General features: G+C 45.4%; 2 protein-coding genes across 4 annotated transcripts in view; one reads left to right on the top strand and one right to left on the bottom strand.

Moving 5' to 3' along the window:
- The first annotated feature begins 810 nt into the window (after positions 1-810).
- On the top strand, positions 811-17,596 carry CDCA7 (cell division cycle associated 7). 3 transcript variants are annotated; one of them, XM_083469082.1, is made up of 10 exons: positions 816-1,181; positions 5,292-5,402; positions 5,834-5,944; positions 7,620-7,871; positions 8,750-8,827; positions 11,413-11,604; positions 12,291-12,425; positions 13,537-13,686; positions 14,846-14,982; positions 15,898-17,596. In XM_083469082.1, exons 1-10 carry the CDS (start codon positions 948-950, stop codon positions 15,926-15,928), a joined length of 1,431 nt encoding a protein of 476 aa, XP_083325208.1. In that variant the 5' UTR covers positions 816-947; the 3' UTR covers positions 15,929-17,596. The 3 variants fall into 3 exon arrangements, with proteins under 3 accessions (XP_083325209.1, XP_083325208.1, XP_083325210.1); XM_083469084.1 differs by lacking the exon at positions 816-1,181 and adding an exon at positions 2,351-2,470; XM_083469083.1 differs by lacking the exon at positions 5,834-5,944 and having other exon boundaries at positions 811-1,181.
- LOC310691029 (dynein axonemal heavy chain 11-like) overlaps positions 16,032-26,547 on the bottom strand; it is a 228,191-nt gene continuing 217,675 nt past the window's right edge. Inside the window, exons 71-73 of the mRNA XM_083470619.1 lie at positions 22,699-22,811; positions 20,069-20,209; positions 16,032-18,662 (exon numbers count right to left, since the gene is read on the bottom strand). Of these exons, the coding sequence (XP_083326745.1) occupies positions 18,415-18,662; positions 20,069-20,209; positions 22,699-22,811 (502 nt within the window). The 3' untranslated portion in view covers positions 16,032-18,414. The remainder of the gene's footprint in view (positions 18,663-20,068; positions 20,210-22,698; positions 22,812-26,547) is intronic.

The raw sequence follows: 26,547 nt of genomic DNA, 5'->3' as shown, positions 1-26,547 counted from the left end.
TCCAAATCAGTGTGTGCCCTTAAGACCATGTTCTGGAAAAGCAAGGGTGAAAATAAAACACAGAACAGTGTACCTTTCTGCAGTCGTCCCTGAAGCCACTTACAGTATAATGAACTATTAGCTACATTTCTGAAGTGTGTAGACTTTCAACATTACACTTTTACCATTGCAAATGAAATGCATTGCTTTTTGCTGTTTGCTAGGTTAATCATCATATTTTTGTGCAAATCTACTCAGGAGTAAGCCTCACTTAAGTCAACAGGCCTCAGAATTGCAGCCTAAATGTATTCAAATGTTAATTGCATGCCTTAAAAAAATAAAAAATCACCTAGGTAGAGCAAGTCACACCACCACCGCTGGAGTCTGATTTTACGTTTGTATAAATTATGTGCAAAAGGTAAATTTGAAGGAACGCATATTGCGCATGCCTATGAAACAGCATTTTAGCCCTACTTTCGTTATGTTTTTGCACGGCTGTTTATTCTTGTTTTTTAAAGTGGGACTCCATTTTAGCTAGATAGTTTTAGACTGCATCACTATAAAATGAACTAGCAACGGTGCAGCAATCAGCTTTTCCTGGAACCAATTAAATTTTGAGGGATTGCCCGCAATCCTGCGACGGTGCAAACAACTTTTATACGCCAGAATAGCTGCAGCACCAGCCACTACAGCAAGCACACCTCAAGTTCTGACTCTTGGTTTCCGCTTGCCAACAGAACCTCCTCTAAACTTGCAGAGAGCAATTTCCTCCCGGGGCGAGCATGCGGCTCGGCCTCCCCCTCCCCTTTCCTTCTATGCAAATACTTCAAGGCTTATTTCGCGCCACTGAGCTAGGTCCTTGCAGCACCACAAAAACGCCAGAGGAAAAAGAAAATAAAGTGGGGAAAGGTAGGTTCCGCAGCCACGCGCAATTTATCCGCGTTTGAGCTCCGAGCTTTGCAGGGAGAATGAAGCGCCTGAGCTCCGTGGCAAAGAGCAGGATGCGGCAGGACCTCTTTATGGACCTTCCAGGACTCCAGCAGTTGGCGGGGAAAACTGCGCGTAATCCCCGCCCTCGAGCAGCTTTGGCGCGAGTCGGCGGAGCGTTTGGTCTTTGCTCCTGCGTCCCGCGGAAAGAGGCCGTGCTGCGCCTTTCGAGTGGCTATTCCGTCGTCGACAGCATGGACCCCTTCGGCCTGCAGGTAGGGGCGTCGGGGTGAGAATTAAGACTTGGGGGCCAGGAAGTTCGGCTGGAATCCCTGGAATTGGCTTGAGTAAAAATGCATAGGATGGGGGGCTGCGCGGATGAAGAGAACAGGCGCAGCCTCCTTTTCAGCCACAGCAATTTTTTATAGTTTGCTCTTTACCGGGCATTTTAAATCCCTAAGTTGGAAAAGGTCCCGCAAGCTGCTTTAAATGAGGGAATGAACTATGAAACGTGGGGTGTTCTGGATTTTTTAAAAATGCGAACATAGCTGGGGTTGTTCGTTTTGTTGTTTATTTGCTCTTATTTTTAAATCGCATGAAAGCGTGCTTTTGGATCGCGGCCATGCTAGCTGCGCGCGTTCCTCTGCAAGCTGCGCGCCAGCCGCTCTCTTTCCCAAGGGCTTGCATGCATCAGAATCGCGCCTGAAGAGCGAATAATAATAAATAAAAAATCATGCGCTAGAAATATACCCAGAGAGAGTCTGTTTTGCTTCTAGCAGCTAACAAGTTTGTGGAGCAATCCTGAGATTTCTGGCTCTGTCGAAATAGGTGGAGGAAGGCGGCTGGCTTTTAGGGCAAGCTGCGACTCGTTTCGGTTTAACCCCGAGGTCTTGTTCTCCGGGCCCCTACCAAGGAGAAGGGAGCATAATGTTTTTAAGCATTGCATCCCCCGGAATCCCCCTGCAGTTTTGAATGGGGGGAGAGCGCGCGCAGCCCCGGGGTCCTGCAAAAACTGCACGCGCTTACTCGGAAGGCAGCCCCGTGGAACTCACTGGGGTTTACTTTGGAGTAAGCCAAAAGCAACGCTGCGCCTTTTGGGTGCGCTTTTTAAATAGGTGGCCGTGCTTCCGCTAGCCTGACCAAACATTTCTCCATAGCAAAACGTCTCTCTCCCCCCCCCCCCGGGTGTTACTTCCCCTCTTGTTCCGGGATATTTTTCGAACTGCAAGCTTTCTTGGGGAGAAAAATGGGACCAGGGAAACCACTCCCAATTCAGGGGGCAATCTCGTGCATATAGTCCATTCCTCTCATGCAAAAGATGGAGGAGGGCCTCTTATCCCTCCCTTCCCCGCAAGGCAGCGGAGGGGGGCGAGCCCCTCTTTTCCCGCTCTTTAGCGCGCTCCCCCACAGCGCTTTTATCTGCTCTCCGCCCGCCCACCAGCCACGTGAGCCGCCTGGGACTTTCGGATTTACCCCTTTATGGATTCGGAGTTAGACTTGGCCCGCGTGGCCGCTGCCTGCCCGGGCTGTGGGGGCCCAGGAGGCAGCTATGGGGCTGGCGAAGGTGGATACAATTCTGTAAAGTTCCAGCTTTCCGCAAGTGTGTGGGGCTAAGTAGCTGCTTTGAGGGAGAACCCGCAGCGCAAGCAGCTGAAACGGCCATTGGAGCGAATGGGGAGTAGTAGAGAGATGCCTTGAGTCCTCATTTATACTTGGTCAACTTGTGAATAATCTTTGCCTTCTTGCAGCGTTTAACTCATGAACAGGCTCTGGCCTGCCTACGAGGCTTGTTTTCAGGCCTGAAAGCAGCTCCCCCCCCATAAATACCTTAATCCCAGATTTATGATTGTTACATGTGAAGTAATTATGGTTGCAGTAAATCATTGGAAAGGAAAGTCACTAGTCGTCCCAGGCAGGGTTTTGCTAATTTATTGGTGTGTCAGGATGGAGCCCAGGAATTGGAAGAACAGATTTCAAAGGAAATATGTGGTTCAGAACATGCCTTGTTTCCCAAACGTGGGTCTCCAGATTTATTTATTTTTTAACTACAACTCCCATCATCCCTAGCTAGCAGGACTAATGGTCAGGGATGATGGGAATTGTAGTCCAAAAACAGCTGGAAAGCCAAGTTTTGGGAAACATGGGTCTAGCTTGGAATTCCTTCAAGGCCTGACAGTGTTACTTGCATCTTTCTCTGAGCACCTAATACAGTGCAGATACTAGAATTCACTTCTTAATTACTTACTGGTTCACTTATGCTGACCACTTGGATTTTTTTTTTTTAACTGCCCTATCTCCAAGGTCATAGGGCCCTGTATATGGTGTTTCACTTCCACATGTTTAGCCTCACATTGACCCTGGGAGGTAGGTTGGACTGAGATATAAGTGATTGGCTTATATGAAAAGTTAACTCGTGAGTTTCATAGCTGGTCTCCTAGCCCTGTACTCTAACCACTATACCACACTTGCTTTCTAATAGTCCAGCTATCCCAAAAGTTGACACCTTCACCCTGTAGCACACCAGCTGTTTTCCTTATTTGCCACCTTACCCTGTCTCCTAATTTTAAACTTAGCTGCTCACAGTTAAGCTCCATTGAATTGAATGGGGAACACATCTGAGGAAAAGTCTTTAGAGTGTTAAATGTTATACTAAAGTCTATGCTTTGGATGTGTTCCTCTCAAGTTTTAGAATTCCTATACATTTTTTTAAAAGGTCTGCATGCTGTGGGAATTACTTTTGCACTTTGCAAACTATTATGATATTAGTAGGAGCATGAGAAAACTATTACTGGAGCTGCAATCTTTTGCCCATTTGCCCGCAACTGTTGTCTACTCAGAAATAAGCTTCATTGAGTTCATCTGGTGGACTATATAAGGATCCTGCGCTTCATATTTACAATTAATTTTATTGTCGCTTATCTATGTGGTTTTGTTTTGTGCTGGTGTGCTTGGTTTGGACAGTTTTCTGGCATAGTTGATGTTTAACATCCTGGATCATTTGCAGGAGCGTTGCAAAAAGTGCTTTGGCTCCATGCACTTTGAATACAAAATATCTGATGGTGTTTGTCTTAATTTCTTTCATTTAAAAAAAATTCAATTATTGTGAACAACCACATTTATGTAGGAGTGAGATGCACTGAATTTCCAGGGACTTGTGGTGTTAGCCAAGTGTGTATAGGACTGTAGCCCAAACCCTTTCTTCAGTTAGACTGCAGAGTGTCACCATGAATGGCTACATAAAATAGTTAAGTAATTGTGAAGAGCGTCTGATAAGGATGGAGTGATATTTGAGGAAATCTTGAAAGGCTTCAGTGCATAAGTGATAATGTACAGAGGTAAACTTAAAAGGGCAAAAAAGCGTTTCATATAATAGTTCCTCTTCGTTTCCAAAAATGTTCATGTCTTTAGAAAAATGTCAATATTTTTGAAGTTTGCATATCCAGGCATTATGTGTGGAACACACCTCTGAACTCTAAAGTTGGATTAGTAACTCACCCAATGGCTCATTTACCTGGTGGACAGAACTTGTAACCTGCAATAAGAGCCGCTTCACATATAACTCTTCAGCTGCACCAAGCTGCGCAGCCACAGACTGAATTTGCCACGCTACTGCCAAATCTGGGTTAATTAAAATTTGTGGCAGTGCAGCCACATGAATGGCTGACCATAAGCTGAAGTGGTTGGGAGTGTCAAAGAGTAGGTTGGATGAGAAAGCACAGCTGCCATTGGCTGAAACAGTCAAATGAATAAGGTTGGCAAACTTAGCAAGGAAAAGGCGCTTTTCCTGTTTTTTTGTCGTGCTATTGCTTCAATAACTGGAACCTGGTAGATACATTTTACATTTTAGAAATTTGAGACACAGCTGAAATCTTTGTTTTAGACTGGATTATTGAATTAAACCCCCCTCCCCCCCCAAAAAAACACACCTTACAATGCTTGTTGACAAGACACTTGAAGATTATGGGAGGAATTCAATTTAGCACTATGGCAATCATTCAGCCTACGCTAGTTTTTCATCTCGTCAGACTAAGCAATCCCCCCTCTTCTGATGCCCTTGTTTTTGGGGTTCTCCTGACCTCCCTTTTATGGTATGCTCAGGGGGAAGTCCTGATATGCTAGGCTTCTGATAGCAGGACTTGAATTCTGCCCAAAAATTTCCTATGTAAATATATATGGTGAAAATGCCCCCTGCCTAATAAATAATATGCCTAATTTTTACTCCTGGGTGTAGTGCAAAACATGGTGAAAATGTTAGCTTTGTGATGCAGTCTAATATGTAACAGCTCTTTGCTATCTAGTGTGATCAAGTTTAAGCATTGTGAGATTGCTCTAGAGAACTAATCTTATTATAGAAACCTAATTGAACTACCATCTTCATTTTGTAGGGAAGGAAGAAGCCCACAGCATTCCGCAATACAAAACTGATCCCCATGGAAACCTCTTCATCCTCTGATGACAGTTGTGACAGTTTTGGCTCTGATAATTTTGCAAACACGGTAAGTAAAAAGTGCGAGAATAAACAGAATTGAATGCGTGATGCTGAAAAATGCCCCATCCGTGATTAAAATGCTTTGCTTACATTTCTATACAGCAGTTATGAATATACAGTATGTACTGTAATTTCATTTCGCTTTTCCCCTTGTGCTTCTAGGTAGTAATTGTTGGAGGTAGATTAGCCACTTATTCTATCCTTTTGAAATGTCGCCTAACCTAACATGCCTGATGATTTGCTGTAACAGCTCTGAAACCATTTGTAAACCCCCTGAAACATTTTTCTTTGTTACAAAAGCTATTCTCTTGTAGTGCACTTGTAAAATGTGATTTGCTCTCTGAACAGTTTATGGAAAATAGGTTCTCTTGAAAAAAAGAGAGAGAGAGCAAGAAAGAAAAAAGAGAAACACCTAGTGTACTTTATTCTTTTTTAAAGAAACGGAGCTTCAAGCCAGAAGTTGCAGAGGAAATAGCAAAAATATTTTATGAGGATTCGGATGATGAATCATTCTGTGGTTTTTCAGAGAGTGAGATTCAGGATGTGCTGGTGAGTTGTACAGTTTAACTTGCTAATTGCATTCACACTGCATGTGCATGCTGACGCCAAAATAATACTCTGCAAGCTAATGCATGATGATTGACTAAAGCTACAATCCTAATCTCACTTACCTGGGAACAAACCCCATTGAATTCAGTAGGACTTAGTTCTGAGTAGACATGCTTAGGATTGTGCTGTAAGTCTGGGAATCGAGAGCCAGCAATTGATTGCACATGGAAGCAGTCTGCTCCCTTGTTCAGCTTAAATCAAATAATATTGGCATTTGTAGCAAACTGTGCTTTGGGCAGCCAATCCCAGTGAGACTAGCTGTCCTGCGCTGAACAGCTGATTGGTGCTCACAGAAAGCCTCACTTGGCCAAGAAGTAATCAGGTGTGCTCTTTGTGGCTCTCAGTTGTCCTTTTGCAGCCATGTCTTTTCCGGCCCACACCTGACTTCACATTTAATTATCGTTTATTGAATTTGTCAGTCGCTTTCTTCTTGCCCAGGGCAACCTAAAGCAGTTTACGACGAAACAGACAGACAGACAAAAACAACAACAATCCACATAGATAAATTAAAACCTAGAGGAAAAGAAATATATTAGAACACCCCCCAACCACTTTTCGAAGGCCACAGGCTTGGTTATAGAAGAAAGATTTTGCCTGGCGCTTAAATATATATAATGATGGCATCAGGAGAGCCTCACTGGGGAGAGCGTTCTACAAATGAAGCCACCGCAGAACAGGCCTGTTCTTGTGTTGCCCAACTCTCCAGGCTTCTCATGGAGGTGGTACACAAAGGACTTCAGGGTGAGCGTGAGGCTTGCCAGCTGGTAGAAAGAAGCTTTTTCGGCTGTGGCTCCGATCTGGTGGAACGCTCTGTCACAAGAGACTAGGGCCCTGCGGGACTTGACATCTTTCTGCAGGGCCTGCAAGACAGAGCTGTTCCACCAAGCCTTTGGCCAGGGCACAGCCTGACTCCCTCCCTCGGCAATCTTCGCAGAGCTCTGGCCCAATGGTTGCCCTTGGTTTGATTTGAATTAATTTTATAATGAATGATTTTAGAGTGTTGTGTTGTACTGTTGTACTGTTTCATTGTTGTTAGCCGCCCTGAGCCCGGCTTCGGCTAGGGCGGGCGGGATATAAATAAAATAATTAATTAATTAATTAATTAATTAATTAATTATCTGCCACATGCAGCCCTGTGTTGGATATGAGGCTGCTCTTTACTAAAGAAAAAAGGTTTTAGAAATAATGAAATCCCATGCAGGCTGGTAGGTGTTCTTGTGGAGACTTGCGAGCATAGGGTGGTATACCACTACTACTACTACTACTACTACTACTAATGATAATAATGTGATTTGATCGCTCTGTTGTGGTTATATGCGGCATTACAGTTTCCCTGTTTTTCTATTTTGGGTCTTCCAAAATAGAAGTTTTGGCTTCAGACCTTTTTTTAAAAAATAGCATAGTCACTCTGAAGGGAGAATGAGGCGGCTTCCTCAAAACCAGGTTTATGTACAGTGAGTCAACTTGTGCTTTCTGCAAGCTAACCTTGGTTGTTGATGTAGATGCACTTGAGTTTGGAATGGTTCAGAGAAGCCATAATTGAGATGGTGGCTCCTGTTGCAACCATAACTAACTATTGATTTCACAACTCCCATTTTTTTAAAACCCTGAATAGAAACTGGATACAGACTCGGAGGAAAATATGAGCGACGGAGATAAATTTTCATGCAAGAGGCCACGGAAGTGCTCTGTTCCCCTTAAAGTCGCTATGAAGTTTCCTCTTCGAAGATCTAAGAGGGGGAAGAGTGAAATAATTTTAGCCCCAGAACCTCCCTCCGAACTGGAATTGGACTCTGATTCCGATGAAGAAAGAGGCCCAAAATTCTTAGAGAAAAGGGCTTTAAATATAAAGGAGAATAAGGCCATGGTAGGTACAAAGGAAATGTTCTCGTGCGTGTTGAATTGTTGCTGTTTTTCTTGACCAAGTTGTAACATAATTCTCGTTTGAAATGAGATAGAGTTCCATTGCATTAATAAAAACATGTGCCTCTTCCTAATACTCCATTTGCACATGGTATTCTACATGCCACTCCATTCGAAATATTTTTACCAAGTTTTATTTGTTACTATTCTTAGAAAAGTTCTGAAATTGCAATCAAGTGACTTGATTTGAAATAGGATTTACCCAACCACATACCTAGTGCTGTCTATCTTCCTGGTTTAAAGAACCTCTTAAATAGCCCTTGTACACTTTCTGAATGATTAGTCTCAGGCTGGACTCCCCACCAGTTCCAAAAGGCTTCAGTGAAGAAGGGCTGGCTCTGCTCAAATGTATCTGAGTCACACATACACACAACATAATTGAACACGTCTCACTCCCCACCCCACTCAGAAAAGCCCTTCCACTGGTGAACTCAGAGTCTGCCACTTGTAAATACAGTGGTACCTCGGGTTGAGAACTTAATTCGTTCTGGAGGTCCGTTCTTAACCTGAAACTGTTCTTAACCTGAGGTACCACTTTCGCTAATGGGGCCTCCCGCTGCCGCCAGCGCGCGATGTCTATTCTCATCCTGAAGCAAAGTTCTTAATCCGAGGTACTATTTCTGGGTTAGCGGAGTCTGTAACCTGAAGCTTCTGTAACCCGAGGTACCACTGTAGATACAGGAGGGCCACCAATGTGGTGCCTGCTAGCACTGGCTTGGCCATCCTTGGTGAGATGTTTCTGAATTAACGTCCCGTCAAAATCCCATAGTAGCAGAAACTTCCTGACACGAAACCACTTACATTCTATGTTCCCTTTTACAGCTTGCAAAACTAATGGCAGAATTAAAAAACGTGCCTGGAATTTTTACAAGGAAAGGTCCCCTGGCAACTCCAACCTTGGTAAGTCGCAATCATTTACTTCTTGTTGTTTTTAAAAAGTCATTTACAGATTACAGCGGTACCTCTGGTTACAAACTTAATTTGTTCCGGAGGTCCGTTCTTAACCTGAAACTGTTCTTAATCTGAGGTACCACTTTAGGCTAATGGGGCCTCACACTGCCAGCGCACAATTTCTGTTCTCATCCTGAGGTAAAGTCCTTAACCCCAGGTACTAATTCCGGGTTAGCGAAGTCTGTAACCCAAAGTGTTTGTAACCTGAGGTACCACTGTAACTTGATAAGCCAAATGCAGCTAATTCCAGTTCCTTAGAACTTAACTGATAAAACATGCCGCCACACGCTATTACTAGTTGTTGTTTTTTTAATTGGTCACTCCCTAATACTTCAGTTCAGTTAAAAGCACCTGCAAGTCTTTATATCTAAAACAAACAAAGCAAAGTCCTGTTCGGTTGCATATTTTACCTACGCGCTTGCGTGAGCGCACCCCCAATAAAAATGAGTCTAAAGTTCAAATAATTGATCTCCTGAATTGTGCAAACAGTATTTGGATGATAGTCAACGGTCACTGAGGTCTGCTTTGTATGCTTAAGCCCATTGATTTTGATGGTGTGGTGGTTGGGGTTGTGCAATACACCAGTAAAGCCAGTGCAGTGTATTGTACCTATTCCACTGCCCTGACCTCGCCACTGCCTTTCCCCTCACTGTTCTGGTAAGTGGCAGCGATGCTGCTGTTGGGAAACTATTGCTTTTGCTCTGCCCCACTGAGAAAGCCGCTGGGAAGCTGGAAGTCTGCATTCCATTCTGAGGCCTCATGATAATACCTGTAGTGGAGGGACTTCTTTTCTGTGCATGAGTTTGTGAGGCAGAGAAGGAAATACATTGAAACTGTAAGGCCGATGTGGTTTTCTCACTTCTGCCAGTACTTGACCGTATGCCATTGTTTCTTGGTTTGCCCCTTGCTTACTCTGGCTTAGTTTGTCTTGTATTCCGCTGATCGTGAATTGAGCCCATTTAGTACAGCATGGGACGTGGGTGGCGCTATCATCTAAACCACTGAGCCTTGGGCTTGCCGATTGGAAGGTCAGTGGTTTGAATCCCCGTGACGGGGTGAGCTCCCGTTGCTCGGTCCCTGCTCCTGCAAACCTAGCAGTTCAAAAGCACATCAAAGTGCAAGTAGATAAATAGGTACCACTCTGGCGGGAAGGTAAACGGCGTTTCCGTGCGCTGCCCTGGTTTGCCAGAAGCGGCTTAGTTATGCTGGCCACATGACCTGGAAGCTGTACGCCAGCTCCCTCGGCCAGTAAAGCGAGATGAGCACCACAATCCCAGAGTCGTCCGTGACTGGACCTAATGGTCAGGGGTCCTTTTACCTTTTAGTACAGCATGGTAAACCATGGTTAAAGAAGCCTAGCCATGGTTCAGTGTGGTATCTAGTTAATGTCTTCAGAGGTTGCCCTGCTCCAGAGGGGAAGCTGCATCAGAGAAGCAGGAATGCTGAGTGGCTGGAAAGTGGAAGTGGATAAAGCACTCCAAACCATGGTTGCCAGTATTTTTATTTGGAAGCCAGTCCACGGTTTGGGTTCTGAAGTACAGCCAGCACAAACCATAGTGTCTGGGTCCTTACACTTTTAACTTGATCACTGAGATCTTCCAATGAGGGCACTTAACCCATGCTCCTAAGGTTTGGTCGGCCTTTCCAAGGAGCCAGCCCTTAGTGTGGAATGCCCTGCCAAGTAGGAGTTGGGAAGGAATCCTCCCTTGTTTCTTTTAGATGGGGGCGGCCCAACTTTTCATACCGACTTGGCTGCAAGAGTACTTCAACATGCAAGCCGTGGGCTGCACATGGGCTTGTTGCCCAGGGGTGGAAGGAGCAGGGCCAAAATTTGACACCCCCACCAAGCCCTTGTGCTGCCTTCCCAAAGCCGGCCAAGTGAGGTCTCGGGCTTTGTGAAGGGTGCACAGGGCTCTGGCAGGGTCCTAGAGCCCTCCCAGCTCCCTCCTAAAGTTGGGAAAGTGCTAACTCTCCTTTGGAAAGGTAGAGGGAGGACTCTAGGACCCTGTCAGAACGCTCTCACCTCATTCCTAAAGCCCAGTGCCTCACTTAAGGCTTTGGGAAGGCCGCACGAGGACTTGGGGGCGTGTCAAACGTTGCTGAGGGCCGCCAAGAAAGGCACTGAGGGCCATGTGTTGGACCAATTGTTTTAGATGTCTTTTAAAACCGGTCCCGTTTAGACAGGCCTTCAAAATGTGTTTCCCCCACCACCAACCAGTCATTATTATTATTTATTTTACTATACTAGTATGTTTTTATGTTAACTGCCTTGTTACGTGTTTTTTTCTTACACCTTTTCTTATGTTTTTATTCCAAACATGCATTTTTTAGATATTTAAGTAAATGATGCCTGAATTGAGGTTTAGGCTGCAGTGTTGTGCACACTTACCCGGGAGTAAACTTCATTGAACATGGTGCATTAAAATTGTGCCTAGAAATGCAGTTAGTTAAGAGCTGTAGCTAAGAGATGGAAAAACAATGGAAATTTTATTTCTGTATGATGTGCTTTGATGTTTTTTGGTCCTTTATTACAGAAACCGCAGCGATCTCCAAGGAAATCATTTCCCAGGCGTTCTTTAAGGAGGAATCCAGAAAGAAATGCCAGGCCTCACACAAGATCCAGGTCCCTGATCGAAGGTCCTCCAAGCCCTGTTTCGGAGAAGGAGGATGAAGAGGAGGATCCGTACTACTTAGTGAGAAGGAAAATGTCTGATGAATACTCTGAGGTCTGAGTTGTTGGTTTTATTCTAATTTAGAGCGCATGAAGTGCTAGAAACCTCTAAAATATAAACTTCACCTGGGTGGTTCAAATGCAAATTAAAGTTCAGTTTTAATTATAGTGGAACCTTTGTTCTCAAACGCCTTGGTACTCAAACATTTCGGCTCCCGAATGCTGAAAACCCAGAAGTGTGCGTTCCGGTTTTCGAACGTTTTTCATAAGCCGAATGTCCGATGCTGCTGTCTGCTATTGTTTCTGGGGCGCCTGCACAAATCAGAAGCCACACCTTGGTTTTTGAACGTTTCGGAAGTCAAACGGACTTACAGAATGGATTACGTTCAAGAACCAAGGTATCGCTATAGGCATTGAAGAATACATTACTAAGCAATGAATTACATTACTAAGCAAAGAATACATTACTAAGCAAAACAAAAGTCCTTGGAGGAAGCGCATAGAAATGATTCCTTCTGTTGTGTCATCCTGCTGTCATTAATGTGGTGCGCTTGACTTCTGCGGAGAGGGTGTGTTTGTGCAAGTTCCTCTGCTACTTCTCCATGCAGACAAGAGCAAGTTGAAGGATGGATGTATTGGAAACTCATTGAAACCACTGCATATGTGTTACTGACGAGGGTTTCTGTGTGTGTGTGGCTTAGCTTGAGAAATTTAATTTGATGTGCTTGGGATTTTCTACAGGATGAATCGGACGGTCCCAGAAGAAAAAGTTCTATGACTCTCCCCCATGTTATCCGCCCAGTGGAAGAAATCAGTGAGGAAGAGTTGAATGGTATCTGTGAGAGTGCGAGAGATAAAGTGTATAATCGTGTGACGGTAAGAACGCCGGCGTTGTGCCAGCATATTCATTTTGCTCTGCCCAGCTAAAATGAAGTTTAAATGTTGTAGGCAATAGCCCCTTACACTTAGAAGTTTTCCTGCTCCTTGTTCCAAAACTGAGAAGCTCTTTCTGGCAGGGCTGCGGAACTTGCTGCTAGGCTCCAAACCGTCAGCTCCAGCTACAATGAGCAGCTGTCTGGACTGATGGGAGTTGAGGCCCAACAGTGTCCAGAGGGCCACAGGTTTCCCACCACTGTCTTATGGGAGAGTCACCTTTGCAGATGATCAGTAAGATTAACGGGGCAACTTGGAGCTGTAGGAAGGGGAGAAGGAGGCATATAGCTCTGCTTTCTTTGCTTTATGTTGGACAAAGATAGGGAATGTCTGGCCCACCCAGCGGCCAGGTTTGGCCTGCCAAGCCACACCCCCTGCTCTACGCCTGATGATATTACATTGGGGGGGGGTCAATACAGTGGTACCTCGGGTTAAGAACTGAACTCGTTCCTGAGGTCCGTTCTTAACCTGAAATTGTTCTTAACCTGAGGTACCACCTTAGCTAATGGGGCCTCCTGCTGCCACCATGCCATTTCTGTTCTCATCCTGAGGTAAAGTTCTTAACGCAAGGTATTACTTCCGGGTTAGCGGAGTCTGTAACCTGAAGCGTTTGTGACCCGAGGTACCACTGTACAAGTTTGGCCAAAAAGGGTTTTTCAGGCATTGCCCATCATTAGTCCCTGTAACCACCCACAACACTGTTGTACAGCATTTGGGCAGCACCCCACTTTGAGAAGTATCCATTATCTGACGTTAGATAGTTGACCTAAGAGCATCTGTGAATATGTAGCACCTCTGGATTTGAGGCCAGTAGTGTCCTTAATGAATAGAACATGTTGTTCAGATATAATGCCATACCATGTTTTGGAAACACTGTGAATTATGAATCACCCCTGTTCTTCTGCACTCTCCAGTTATCAACTGAATTTCCATTTTAGTGGCTGAATTGTATGTAACCTGTGATTTGCTGCTGAGTCAGACAGTGAGGTAGGGAAATGGGGAAGAAGAAGAAGGAAGAGTCCAGTTTCATTTGCCCTCGTCATTCTTTTCGCAGGGTTCCACTTGCCATCAGTGTCGGCAGAAGACTATAGACACCAAGACAAACTGTCGCAACCCGGAATGTTTGGGAGTGCGTGGTCAGTTCTGTGGGCCTTGCCTACGCAACCGCTATGGAGAAGAAGTCAGGACTGCTTTGCTGGATCCGGTAAGATAAAACTTACCGTATTTTTCGCTCCATAAGACCCACTTTTTTCCTCCTAAAAAGTAAGGGGAAATGTCTGCGTCTTATGGAGCAAATGTGTGGTTGATTGCTGGCTCCCTTTCTGGCTCCGCCCCTTGCCCAGGCCTCCATTGTTCGTTTCCCCAGCGACATGTGATTGACTGATTAGATTATCTGTCTGGAAACTAGAAACGGCTCCCTTTCCTTTCCTAAAGAAGCTTCAGAACTGAGTTGAACCCCATAAAAACAGGATTTTTTCCCTTTGCAAAGTAAGCTCAACAACTCTGAGCAGATCCTCAAAAAACAGGGCTTTTCCCCTTTGCAAAAGAAGCTGCACAACTGTGAGCTGATTTCCCCCCCCCCAAAAAAAAACCCCCAGAGCTTTCCTCTTCTAAAAACTAGGTGCATCTTATGGTCAGGTGCGTCTTGTGGAGCAAAAAATGTACTTTTTATACTCGTTTTGACAGTGTGGCAGTGTCAGGGACTGGCTGAATGAGGAAGAGTGATGGGAGCTGCCCACCCAAGAACCCACCTCATGAAGGACACAGATGACGACAGACCCCAGATCCTGGTGGTGGGACACTTGAGGAGCAGTCTTGGGAAGAGATGAGCTGGGAGGTGCTAGAAGCAAGGGGGGGGCGGCCAGGAAAAGGAGGCCCTTGTAGGTCAGGGTTAGAGGCTGAGAGTCACAGTGTGAGGGCAGACTCCGACAGAGAGGAGGCAGAGGTTGCCTTTGCTATCCAGCAGCAACAGGATCGAGCAACAGGCCAGACAGGTGTACAGGAGAAGCCCACCTGCTTGACGCAGCCTTCTTCCACTTCGGGGAGGGATCCAGAGTAAGAAGCTAGAGAAGGGCGTGTGGCCAGTGGCCAGTTTCAGCAACATCTCCAGTTGGATTAAGACGAGCCAGGGTACTCTACTGTGATGCTATTTTCCATTAATAAAAATGGCATTCCGTGCCTCCTGTTCCCACTGGTGAATGACCTTGGGCTCGCTTGGCAGGGTAGGGTTCACAAAGAAATCATTCATGCTCCTGTGTTTTGTTTAATAGATGGGTGCTTTAATGTTACAATCTAAAGCAGCGAGTCTTTCCAGAATTACTATAAACACATTCCTTCCCCTCTCTTCTTTCTCCCTCTTTTAGGACTGGCATTGCCCACCTTGCCGTGGCATCTGCAACTGTAGCTTCTGCAGGCAGCGGGAAGGACGATGTGCTACAGGTGTGCTTGTTTACCTGGCCAAGTACCATGGCTATGACAACGTCCATGCTTACTTGAAAAGGTAACTTTGGGCTTCTCTCCTTTCCACCCAATTCTCCTGTCTTTTGTAGGAGTTTTCATTTATTTATCTACTAACAAAAGGTGTAACAATGTGTGTGCGTCTTATGGAGCGAATGCAGGCGGGAGGCTCTGCTCAGCGCTCCCTTTAAAGAGCCGTGTGGAGTATGTCAGTCCCTTCTCCCTCCTGGGGAAAAGCCCCCAAGAGCCGCAAACATGCTCCACGCAGCTCTTTAAAGGGAGCGCTAAGCAGAGCCTGTATGCATCCCAGGCTCTGCTCAGCGCTCCCTTTAAATAATTTTTTTTCTGGCATTCCCCCTCTAAAAACTAGGTGCGTCTTATGGAGCGAAAAATGCGGTTAGAAAATAAAACATATGGAGTAGAATAAAGAAGCCAGAGAATATATAGAGAATAAAGCCCAGAGTAAAATGCACAACAAAGAATAAAATCAGTACAAAATACCTTGAAAAGTTTTTAGGATGGTGAAGATGGGGAAAGGTTTTCACCTTTACCAGGCATACCTGTCTGAGGAAGGCCATTCTATTACTTGTGTAACCACTGAAAAGGTCCCTCCTTCCTCATAACCACCTTTTGCACTCGGGGCACCTAGAGAATGACCTCGGAGGGTTATCGTTAGGGCTGCGTGCATGTTCTGCTGGCTGTAAAATTCAGTCTATTAGTCTGGTTTCCTTTGCTTTCGTTATGCAAATGGCAGTCTGTTCGGAGGGCGCAAACAGATTGGTGAATGGTGTGGATGATTTGCAGAAGGCCCCAGTTTCAGCCCACCATCTACAAATGAGAGCCATGAAAAACAAGAGCTGGAAGGATGGGGTTTTCACTAAATGCTGGGTTAGATTATTGGTGATCTTTGTTTTTGTTTATAAATAATAATTCTGCCCTTTTTAAATCAAATTTACAGCCTGAAACAAGAACTTGAAATGCAAGAATGAAAATTGGACGTGGTTCTATGGTCATCGGCAAAACTGACATTAAGGTTAATTGTTTGTTTTGAAGGTGTTGGTTGCTGTTTTTTAACGAAGCATTCACCCCCCCCCCCAAGTTTTAAGAACAAAACCCTTTGTGGCATTTGACTGAAGTTCCACATTACAGGGTGTGGATTTCTAATTCCGTTAGGTAGCAGTTTTCCTTTCATGCTGGATGCAATTAGTTGTTGCGTGTGTTAAGCCACAGTGTGTCTTCACACAAGGGTTGAAACTTGCAGAAAGAGATGCCTATGGTTGAATTTTCCTGAATCTCCCTAAGCAAAGCAGCAGGTGGGGTGAATCTCCACACAACTTAAAAGGATTTACATGGTTAAATGTCTGGAGCTGCTGCCATCACAACATCAGTTCATCCTTTAGGGGTTTCTTTTTAGATTTAGCAACAAACCAGACAAATCTGTAATCTGACTGGAAATTCTGTTAGTCTTAATGGATGTTGCAGGAGAAGATAGCAGTGACAAAGGTGACATTTCCTAAACTGAAAGTTTTGGTGGGGGTTGAGCCGCTTTGCATCTAGAGCTATAAAGGTACAGTTTATCCTTCATGCTCAAGAAAGCAATTAGTTGTTTTTATCCATCATAAAGTATGGTATGAATAGATTTAATAAACGTTACACAGTGCTCCAAATAGTAGATTTAAAAAAGGAAGAACAAACTTAGCTGCTGATAACGTCTTAAAAATTCTTAAAGCTGCTGTGTTGCTGCGGGCTTGATCTGAAATATGTGATGGAAAACCATGTACATCTTAAATTTTGGGGTGATTCAGTCTTTTTAACCCATCTCATGCATAAGGCATAATGTCTAACATGGAGCCTATTGTGTGTGGGGTCTTGCACATTGCATGAACAGGGGATACAGTTATATACGCTTAAGCCTTGCATTGTACTTTATGCTGGTTGGGTGATAAGCCAGCAGCTTGCTTTCATGCTCATGGTATGTATATATAGCTCATCCACTCAAGGGACCAGGTTGCTGAGCGTAGACTGATCTAGAAGCTGATAGTCCTGTATGTTTCAAAGTGCATTTAGTTAATAGGCCACAGGACTTCCGCTTCAAACAGTTAATAATGGCTACAGAATTTCACACTGATACGGACTCTTGTACAACAGGCGGGAATTGTGTTCCTAAACTTTAATGTTGCTTGAGAATATAAAAGGTGTCCTTTTGGTAGGACAAAAGCAACTTAGCTCTTAGTTGTTGCTTGTAACACCGTACTCCCCGCAGTTGTCTACATGTGTGACACTGTATACTAAAAATGGTTGCTGAAAACCTTATTCCTTGTGTGGATAGGATGTGGGGGCAGGGTTGCTATCCAATCATACATTTTTGGAAGGTAAAAATCTGCTATTTTGCATCTACTTTTTTTGGCATGAATATAAAATTCTCACATGCGTTCTGTTTTTTCAACCTTTTGTAGAAGTTCCTCTACCATACATGAAAAACCTGTTCAAAGATACTGTTGTATATATGCTAGATCCCATGCAATTTCTGCTCTGGCTTTCTTCAAGCATTGCAAAAGACTACTGTTAGTTATGCATACTGTAAACGGATCCTGTGATCTACAGAGCTCTTATGTACAGAGTGTAGTTTTGATAATAAAAACCTTGCCTCGAAATAATTACCGTTCTCTTTTTTAAAAACGTTTCTGCACATGGTGATTTGTGTCACTAGCATTGCGCTGTATTGTCTAGTGTGTGTGTGTGTGTGTGTGTGTGTGTGTCAAGGTCTTAGTTCATTTCAGCAAAAGACACTAAATGTTCTGTGTGTTCACAAAAGCAATTCTAGGTACACAGATGTTTTGGGGGCTATAACCCCCCAGGCGTCAAGAGATTATGGGAGCTGTAGTTGAGCAGCATCTGTGGACCAAAGCTCAGGAAGGCTGACAAAAGGAATGTACAGCTCGGCTCCCCCAAGAGAGAAGCCTTGCAAATAGGGGAGCTCTTGTCTACATCTGCATAATCAAGGCGTTAAGGAGACTGTTAGCAGTGGTTGGAATTGGAACAGTTGTGCATTTATTTGGCTCTTCCAGTTCAGTTGTTTGCAGCACAGGCACCACTGTTTTAAATGTGTTGTGCAAGCGGGGAGGATTATTGTTCTTTCACTAATTATGTAATTTTTTTCTATTGTAATTTATGTTGTGAAGCGCCTGAGATCTACGGGAAGAGTAAACCAATTTTATAATAATAACAGCAGCAGCTTGGGTGTTAAACTGATTCTTAACAGGCAAGAAGAGAAAGCCCCACATTCTTAACACTACTTGAGAATGTACAGTTAGATGTAGCAACACAATGTTCGCAGCCTTAAAAACAACAACACAAAAATACACCCCCAAACCATGCTGTGTTGTGCATGCACACAGAGTCACTTCAGGGAGGGAGCAAGCAGGGGATGGAACAGAAATGCTGAAGAGTTTTGGGAAATTAAACTCAAGCAACATCACACACTTAAAAGCAAAGCAACACCAGCAAGAATCCATTTAGCTGGCCTTTCCCTTGATTTTAAATGGAAAGTGCACACGTAAGTGGAGCCCCTTAGTTTTGTCTTATACACTGGGCATTCGTAAATATTCCTTGTCTCTTGCCTGTCGTTGGGGATGGCTCTTACAAACACAACGGGCATAGCCGCTGTCGGTGCTTTCAGGCAAGCTTCAGCTATGTGACCCCCCTGGACATCCCAGCAAGCACCTGTCAATAATTAAAATTGAGAGAAAGGGGATTTAGCCATCAATATTTCTCTTCCCCAATGCAGTTTTATAAATAAAACCCCTTAATTCCTTTATTGGTCTCTTTCAGAGCACATTCATCTGTATTTAGTAATGTGTGCCCCTTTGCCACTCAACACCTGTTAACGGATAAGGTTGTATAATGCATTCAGACAGGACTCATTTGCACTGGAACGTAACCAGCACTCCTAGAATCATGGGTAGGCAAGCTAAGGCCGGGGGGCCGGATCCGACCCAATCGCCTCCTCAATACGGTCCGGGAATCTCTGTGTTTTCACATGAGTAGAATGTGTCCTTTTTTTCAAAATGCACCTCTGGGTTATTTGTGGAGCCTGCCTGGTGTTTTTACATGAATAGAATGCCCTTTTATTTAAAATGCACCTCTGGGTTACTTGTGGGGCATAGAAATTTGTTCATCCCCCCCCCCAAATATATATGGTCCGCCCCCCCCAAGGTCTGAGGGACAGTGGACTGGCCCCCTGCTGAAAAAGTTTGCTGACTCCTGCCTAGAATGAATGCCAGCCTTGTAGTGTGTCTTGTGGAAAATTCCTCCTATGAGCTGACCAAATAAAACAGCCCCCAGGGTATAGGAATGAAAGGTAAAATAATCTCTGGATAAACTCTTTGTAGAAGCAGAACACAAGGGGTAGGAGCCACCAACCCAAAGCCCTGCTGGGGTAGTTTTTTCATCTCCCCTTTCATTTTCCTGTTGGACCCCATCTCTGACCCCAGAAGAGGAGGGCTTTGTATTTCATGGACCCATGAAATGGGTGTGGGAAGCCACAGAAGTTTCCATCATATTTACATACCTATTGCATGTGAAAAATGGCTTCTAAGCGGTTTACAAGTAAAGAATTATACCCACACCACTAAAATAATAACACAATAAAACAATTCAGTCGAAACATTTTTACTACTATTCTCCATCCATCTGCAAAAATCTGTGGCCCTAGAATACTCTCAAGGACCATAGGATTGCACCCTAAAAAAGGCTGGGAACAAGTCCATAAAAGTTATTGCCATACCCAAAAAAGCTTATGAGCCTTCTGGCAGAAGGGCTGAAAGCTGTGTCCTGTGTTTTGATGCTAGGTGAAGTGCATGGGGGAACTGTTTGATGCAGAGGAGTCACTACCTGTGGCTAACAGGCTAGTGCTTCAACACAAAGTTGCATTATGAAAGGTGAGAAACGTGGCCATGAAAGGAAAAAGTGAAGGAGCAGCTGAGAACTCTTAACTCTGACTTGAAGGCAATAATAGGGAGGTGGCTCTGTTTTTAAAAATAATGCCTTAAAAAGCTTTTCAGATAAACGTCCCATAGCTTCTAATGCCGCCATTTTTAAGCAGTTGCAAATCCTTGCAAGTCACTTACCTTCCAAGTACAAGCCGTGTATGTATGCCCCTTCTCTAGCAGGCTGCGTAAACTCCTCTTTGTATTTTTTGGTGACGTCCACCGTTATGTGCATCTTATCCAAAGGCCATTCGTTTTTATGGGCGAGGCTCTGCATGACAGCTGAAATAAAAGCGCAGAGACACCAGATGAGCTGAGCAAGTAAAATGAGGAAGAACATGTGCTCCGCATGCAAGGTGTTGCCTAGGTTCATTCCTAGCATGTCAAGTTAAAAGTAAATCTTGTGGAGCCGGGGGAAGGACTGAAAATGGTACTGCGGCCTGAGAACCAGGACTCTAGTCATAGACACCACTGCAGTAGATTAGGGATGGGGGACCTGCAGCCTTCCAGATGTTGGGCCTCCCTGCTTCCTTCAGCCCCAGTCATTGCAGCCCAGGGGTGATGGGGATTCTAGCGTGTCAATATCTGGAGGCCTACAAGTTCCCCATCATTGCCCTAGGTCAGGGGTCTGCAACCCGCGGCTCTGGAGCCGCATGTGGCTCTTTTACCACCTACGGCTCCGGGGCGGATGCTAGCGAGGGGAGGAGGCGCATTGTGCGCCCCGACACTCCCCACTGTGCCGGGCGCTGTAGTGGCTGTGACGCCGCATGGGGGCGGTGCGTGCGTTAGTCACGCACCGTCCCGACGTCACCTTCCCGGTTTTGCGGCTCCCAGTTTTTTTCTTCGGAAACGGGTCCAAGTGGCTCTTTTTGTCTTAAAGGTTGCAGACCCCTGCCCTAGGTGGACCATAGACTTGACTTGATGCATAAAGTAGCTTCATAAGATCAATGGAAGCAGAAATCATTCCTTTTCGTCCGGTGTGGACAGGTTTAGACCAGCTTTCTTACAAAGTTCAGTGAAAAGAAAGGGACAGACCCGGAAAGCGCTTCAGAAGCACCCCAAAAAGGTTTCCTTGCTGTCATTTTCTTTTAAGCCTAATGTCAAACATACCAAAACTACGCAGAGAAATGGTATCAGGCAATGGTGGGGCAGTGACAGATTGGATGTTGCTCTTAGCATGGCGACAGCCAGTTGACAAAGATGGCCACACGGCATGTTTGAATTGTCCATCCCCCACAAGAAACTGCCACACTGAAAGCTCTGCTCTGATATGGCTTTCCATAGGCTGGTTCAGGACTAAAGTCCAGGGGCCAACCACATGTCAGTGGGGACAGAGTCAACCAGCACACTTGGGATTCCTTGCAACTGGTAGCCAGAGGCAAACAATGGCTGCTGAACAGAGCCATCTCTAATGTAAGGGAGCATTTGACAGTCTTGCATGCAGTGATGGGACAAGTTGGGCAAGGATTACTGTATTTTTCCATGTGTAAGACGACCCCTATTTTTTCTGAACCCATAACTAAGAAATCTGTATTTTAAACATCAAGCAGAACTACTTTGATATTATCTTAAAATATTCAACACGCTGGTATATTTATTACCATATATTTAAACATTAGTGGCAGTCAAGGAAGTTAGCCAAAGTTGTTGAGGTTTTTTGGGTGATCACAAGCTCTCTCCCACATCCACCACCACTGATCCTGGGCTGCCCATGCCAGAAGCTGGACCCGAGCCCAGGCCACCCACACCAGAGTCCGAGCCCAAACCCCTTGGCATTCGCCATCCGTGTATAAGACAACCTCCGATTTTTGACTAATTTTAAAAAGCAAAAAACCATTGTCTTACACACAGAAAAATACGGTATTATCATGCCGGGTTTCTGAACTTGATGCTTGGGTATCGGTGCTAAAAAAAAAACAGCTGACGTTTCCATTGCAAGGTAGGTCTTTTACCATGAAAACTGGGCTTACATTGCAATAAATTACGGATCAAACACTAAATGCAGATTTGTGGGTGCCAGGGATTGCACAGGAAATTAATCTCCAGCCGCCATAACTATCAGAATTAATGCTGATTTCAAAATAAAACATTGCTTTGTCCCACAGAGTCTTGAATTAAGCAGCTATGTCTTGAAGCTGGAATACAGCTAAATGGATTATTTGTACCCAAATGACAAAGACTTTAAACTTGCTTTGGGTAGCTGTCTCTTGAAAGCGGCACCCCCTCCCTTTAAAATAGGCTTACGCTATGTGACATGGAAGTGTGCTATTCAGAGGATGGAAAAAGGTTAAAATAATGAATTTTCTGGCCCAGCCTAAGACCATGTGCAAAGTAGCTTTTCAGATGCCAACCTATAAATACACAGACACACATATCGACACACCATTTTTCTCACCCCATATTTTACACACACACATCTCTATTATATTTACTAACAGTAATTTAGCTTCTTTGCCACTGCTATTTCCTTTATTTCTCTTTCAATGGCATGTCCTTTTGACAACTTCGCGTTCAGCCATTATTGAGTGCCCCCTGATACAAATACAGTAAACCCTTCGTGAAATAATAATAAAAAAAATCAATATAGTCACCGACATACTGTGTATTGAGGAAAATAATTGTTTATGGCACACAGCTTAAGCTGTGCTGGTAATCACGTTGAAAATACAATATTTATTCATTAGATCAAATTTAATGAAGCCTCCTGGCAGTAATTATAAAAATTACTGTAGCAGTAAATTACTAATGAGTTGTGTGATGTGCTTTCCTACCTGTGAGGAAGGACTGGGGGTTGAAAAAGCCTGATATCCAGACGACGCTGGGGAGGGTGAGATCCTGCGCCCAGGAATCGAGCTCTCGGCAGCGCAGAAGGAGATCGTTGTACCTTAGCAGCATCGAAAAAGAAACAAAGATGGAGGCATAGGAATTGGTGGCTTGCAATGGCAATTACAGAATAAGCGATGTACTGCCATAAACATGCTGGAGCCTATGGTAAATACATTTGAACCACACACTTGATACTCATAGCAGGGCTTCTTAGATGGAAGATCTGATGGTTCCTACTCCCAGTAGTGATGTATGGAAGTGAGAGCTGGACCATAACGAAGGCTGCTCGCTGAAGAATTCATGCTTTTGAATTCTGGTGCTGGAGGAGACTCTTGAGAGTCCCATGGACTGCAAGAAGAACAAACTTCTCCATTCTGAAGGAAATCAGCCCTGAGTGCTGACTGGAAGGAAAAGATCCTGAAGCTGAGGCTCCAAGACTTTGGCCACCTCATGAGAAGAGAAGACTCCCTGGAAAAGACCCTGACGTTGGGAAAGATGGAGGGCACAAGGAGAAGGGGACGACAGAGGACGAGATGGTTGGACAGTGCTCTCGAAGCTACCAGCATGAGTTTGACCTAACTGCGGGAGGCAGTGGAAGACAGGAGTGCCTGGCGTGCTCTGGTCCATGGGGTCACGAAGAATCGGACACGTCTAAACCAGTGTTTCCCAACCGGTGTTCCGCGGCACACTAGTGTGCCGTGAGACACCGGCTGGTGTGCCGTGGGAGGGAGGCGGGCGAGTCGGGCGCCTAGGAGAGAACAAAACCAAGTGAGCAGCGCGCGAGAGGGAAGCGACCCGAAAAAGAAGCGCATTCGGAGTCCGGAGGCACTTTTGGGGCTGCGTACGAAGGGAGGGGGGGGCACGGACGGCGGAAGGGGGCGGGGCGCGGTTGCAGAAACCCGCCAATGCTTCCACCTCATTGGGAAAGGGAAGGGGTTGGGCCACCTAAAACTCTCCGCCGGGGCCACATCCTGCCTCCCAGCCCCCTTTCCTCCACCCACGGAGGGAGGGATGTTTTTAACACCCCCCCCCCCGCTCACAACCCTTTGGTAGCGTTTCTCCAATCTGAGGCGAGCGCCCGCCGACGCCCCCTTCCCCTGCTCAGTCGCGCAAAAACCGAAGTCTCCTCCCTACCCCTTATTCCCTCAAACCCCGTTTCCATAAGGGGGGGGGAATAACCCCTTCCGTCGCGCGCAAAGCCCAGCTCCCTCCGCCCTTCGCGGTCTCCTCAGCACTTCAGCCAGCCGTTTACACTCTCGGAGCCACTGGGCAAAACTCGCTCTCAGAAGCGCGCGCGCGCGGAGAGAAAGAGAGAGGGAAACAAAGTTAACTTGTGGGGAGAGAGAAAGAGCGAGCGGGAGCTAACTTGTGTCCAAAGGCAGATACAAAGTAGCCCCCCCCGCCCCGAAGGCGACCTCTCTTGCTCTGCTCCTCTGGGGTGGGGAAACCAACTCCACCACGCGGAGCAGCCCCGAGGCGGGGAATTTCGCCCCTTCGTAATGTATGCATGTAAATGAGGCGGGCGCAAGGGGTGGGCGCGGAGAGGAACTCGCGCCTCTGAGGCCGCCGCCTCCTTCTCCTCCTCCTCCGCCCCCCCCCTCAAACCCAGGCGGCGGCGGCGGCAGGAGGCAGCAGCGGCAATAACAGAAGCAGCTGCGCTGACAACAACACGTGTTCGCTCGGGCACCATGGAATTCGAGGAGCTGGGGATTCGGGAGGAGTGCGGCGTGTTCGGGTGCATCGCCTCCGGCCTGTGGCCCACGGAGCTGGACGTGCCCCATGTGATCACGCTGGGGCTAGTGGGGCTGCAGCACAGGTAGGGGACACGGCGGTGGGGGGGGAGACGGGGGGAGGGTGGGTTGCTTGCGAGACAGCGGAGGAGGAGGAGGCCGGCATGTCCGGGCAGCAGCAGCAACAGCAGCAGCAGCAACTCCCGGCGACGGCTCCTCCTCCGCCCGCTATCGCCGCCGCCTCAGCTGCCGCCGTCCCTCAGTCCCTCGCTCTGCTGCCTCCTCCCACCCCGGCAAGGGGAAGGGAAAAAACTTTCACTTTTGTGCGTCCCTCCCGGCGTGACGCTGCGCGCTGACGTCACGGGGCGGGGCTTTAATGGTGGTGTGCCGCGAGATTTTTATCCGGTAAACAGGTGTGCCGTTGCCCAAAAACGTTTGGGAAACACTGGTCTAAACGACTAAACCAACAACAACTCCCAGTTCTAAAGCCAGTAAAGGGAGAGTGGTTTGTATTAGCTCCATCTACCTGTGGAATGGCTTCCCAGGCAAAGGGAAGAGCAAAGGGAGGGTCAACTCCACACCAATGTTCCCTCCATGCCGTTGTAGCATATATTGTTTCATAAGCTAGAGGCAGATCCAGAAAAATGGCCTGCCTTGTGACAACTGATGCTGCAGATGGTAAAGATCAAAGCATCAGCCACTTGCACCCCAGCTTAACATACTCCCCAACCCCCAAAATCTGGTCATAATGCTTGACAATTATGGCACGCGATGGAGATGCTGTGCTGCGACAGGAACAGGCGTACCTTGGACTCCGCTTTTATTTGAAAAGCGCAGCATTTCGGCAATTGGGAAACTAAGTCTAGTCCAACAATGCACGATCAAAAAAACTACTACTTAGTCAAAAAAAGTCAAAGGTGCTCAGAAAATGCTCAACCACATTTTTTTTTAAAAAAAATATTAGATTTTCCACAATTATAACAAAAACCACATAGCAGAATGACACACAAAAACAGAAAAAAAGAGAAAAATACATCAATGAACGAAAAGAAAAAAGGAACAATAAACAGATAAACAATAACAACAAACTTAATTCTTTACAAATCCAACCTTTTAAACATCTTGGTTGACTTCCTCTAGTCCCTCCCTTCTGAGTTTCCTTGTAGTTAAAAGTAACAACTTTAAAATATAAATTACTTACAGATACCACATTTTTGCATAGCTCAAAACAACATCTCTGTAGCATTCTTGCAACTGTTGAGCTCTATAACACACGCACACCCAAATATATTTTTTGGTGGCTAGAAACATATTTTAGCCATAATTTAAGTTGCAGGAGTCCTAATTTATCCATACTTGAGTGCAAAGACTTTGATGCTGAGATTACTTGGGCATATTTTAAAAATAGACGGGCACATGTTTTCATCCTTAGAGGTATAATTTCCTAAAGGTGGTATTATTGCAAATAAACCAAATGTGCCCTTCATTTTATTAAAATTCAAAATATCATCCGTTCAGAGGTTCCTGTTTTCTGCAAAACGTGCCTAATAAGATTTGCCAATATATGTTTCTTTGGGGCGATGAGTAAAAAAAAACAACCAATCACCACCCATGTGTGAATTATAGAGCAAAACCACATCAAATACCAGAGAGTTTCCTCATTTATCCTGACTCTGAGACACATACAAGGGTTTTGCTGCATTCATTTGGCGTAGGTGGACCTGGTGTCTAATATATTCCTTGAACATATTTATAAAGGATTAACCTCTGCATGGTATTTCTGAAAACTGATTTACCTAAAACACACATTTTATGCCACTTTTCTCCACTTCAACTATCCTTCCTATTTAACTTCAATATTTGTCATTTTTGTTAACTGAGAGATAATGTGCCTTGCACATTATCAGTATTCTGTCTATGACCCGCGCTTTCCCCCCACAAGCCAATACTTTTCTGCAGATTACTTGCTCTGTCTGAGAATACCTGCCTACACTGAAAGCATTCGCAAATGGTTTGCGCGCCATTGCTAAGCAAATGCCTAGATAACCTATTTTACTCAGACAG

Source organism: Podarcis liolepis (genome assembly GCF_965112155.1).
Source record: "Podarcis liolepis genome assembly, chromosome: 1".
Lineage (NCBI taxonomy): Eukaryota > Metazoa > Chordata > Lepidosauria > Squamata > Lacertidae > Podarcis > Podarcis liolepis.
Note: the sequence above shows the minus strand (reverse complement) of the source record. Positions and strands in the feature narration are given on the sequence as shown.

What these genes read in the sequence shown, in the direction of transcription:
- CDCA7 (XM_083469082.1), top strand. Translation starts at nt 948, where the DNA reads ATGAAGCGCCTGAGCTCCGTGGCAAAGAGCAGGATGCGGCAGGACCTC. An exon ending in CTGATAATTTTGCAAACACG is followed by an intron (nt 5,403 to 5,833) that starts GTAAGTAAAAAG and finishes TCTTTTTTAAAG; the next exon opens with AAACGGAGCTTCAAGCCAGA. An exon ending in CCCTGGCAACTCCAACCTTG is followed by an intron (nt 8,828 to 11,412) that starts GTAAGTCGCAAT and finishes CCTTTATTACAG; the next exon opens with AAACCGCAGCGATCTCCAAG.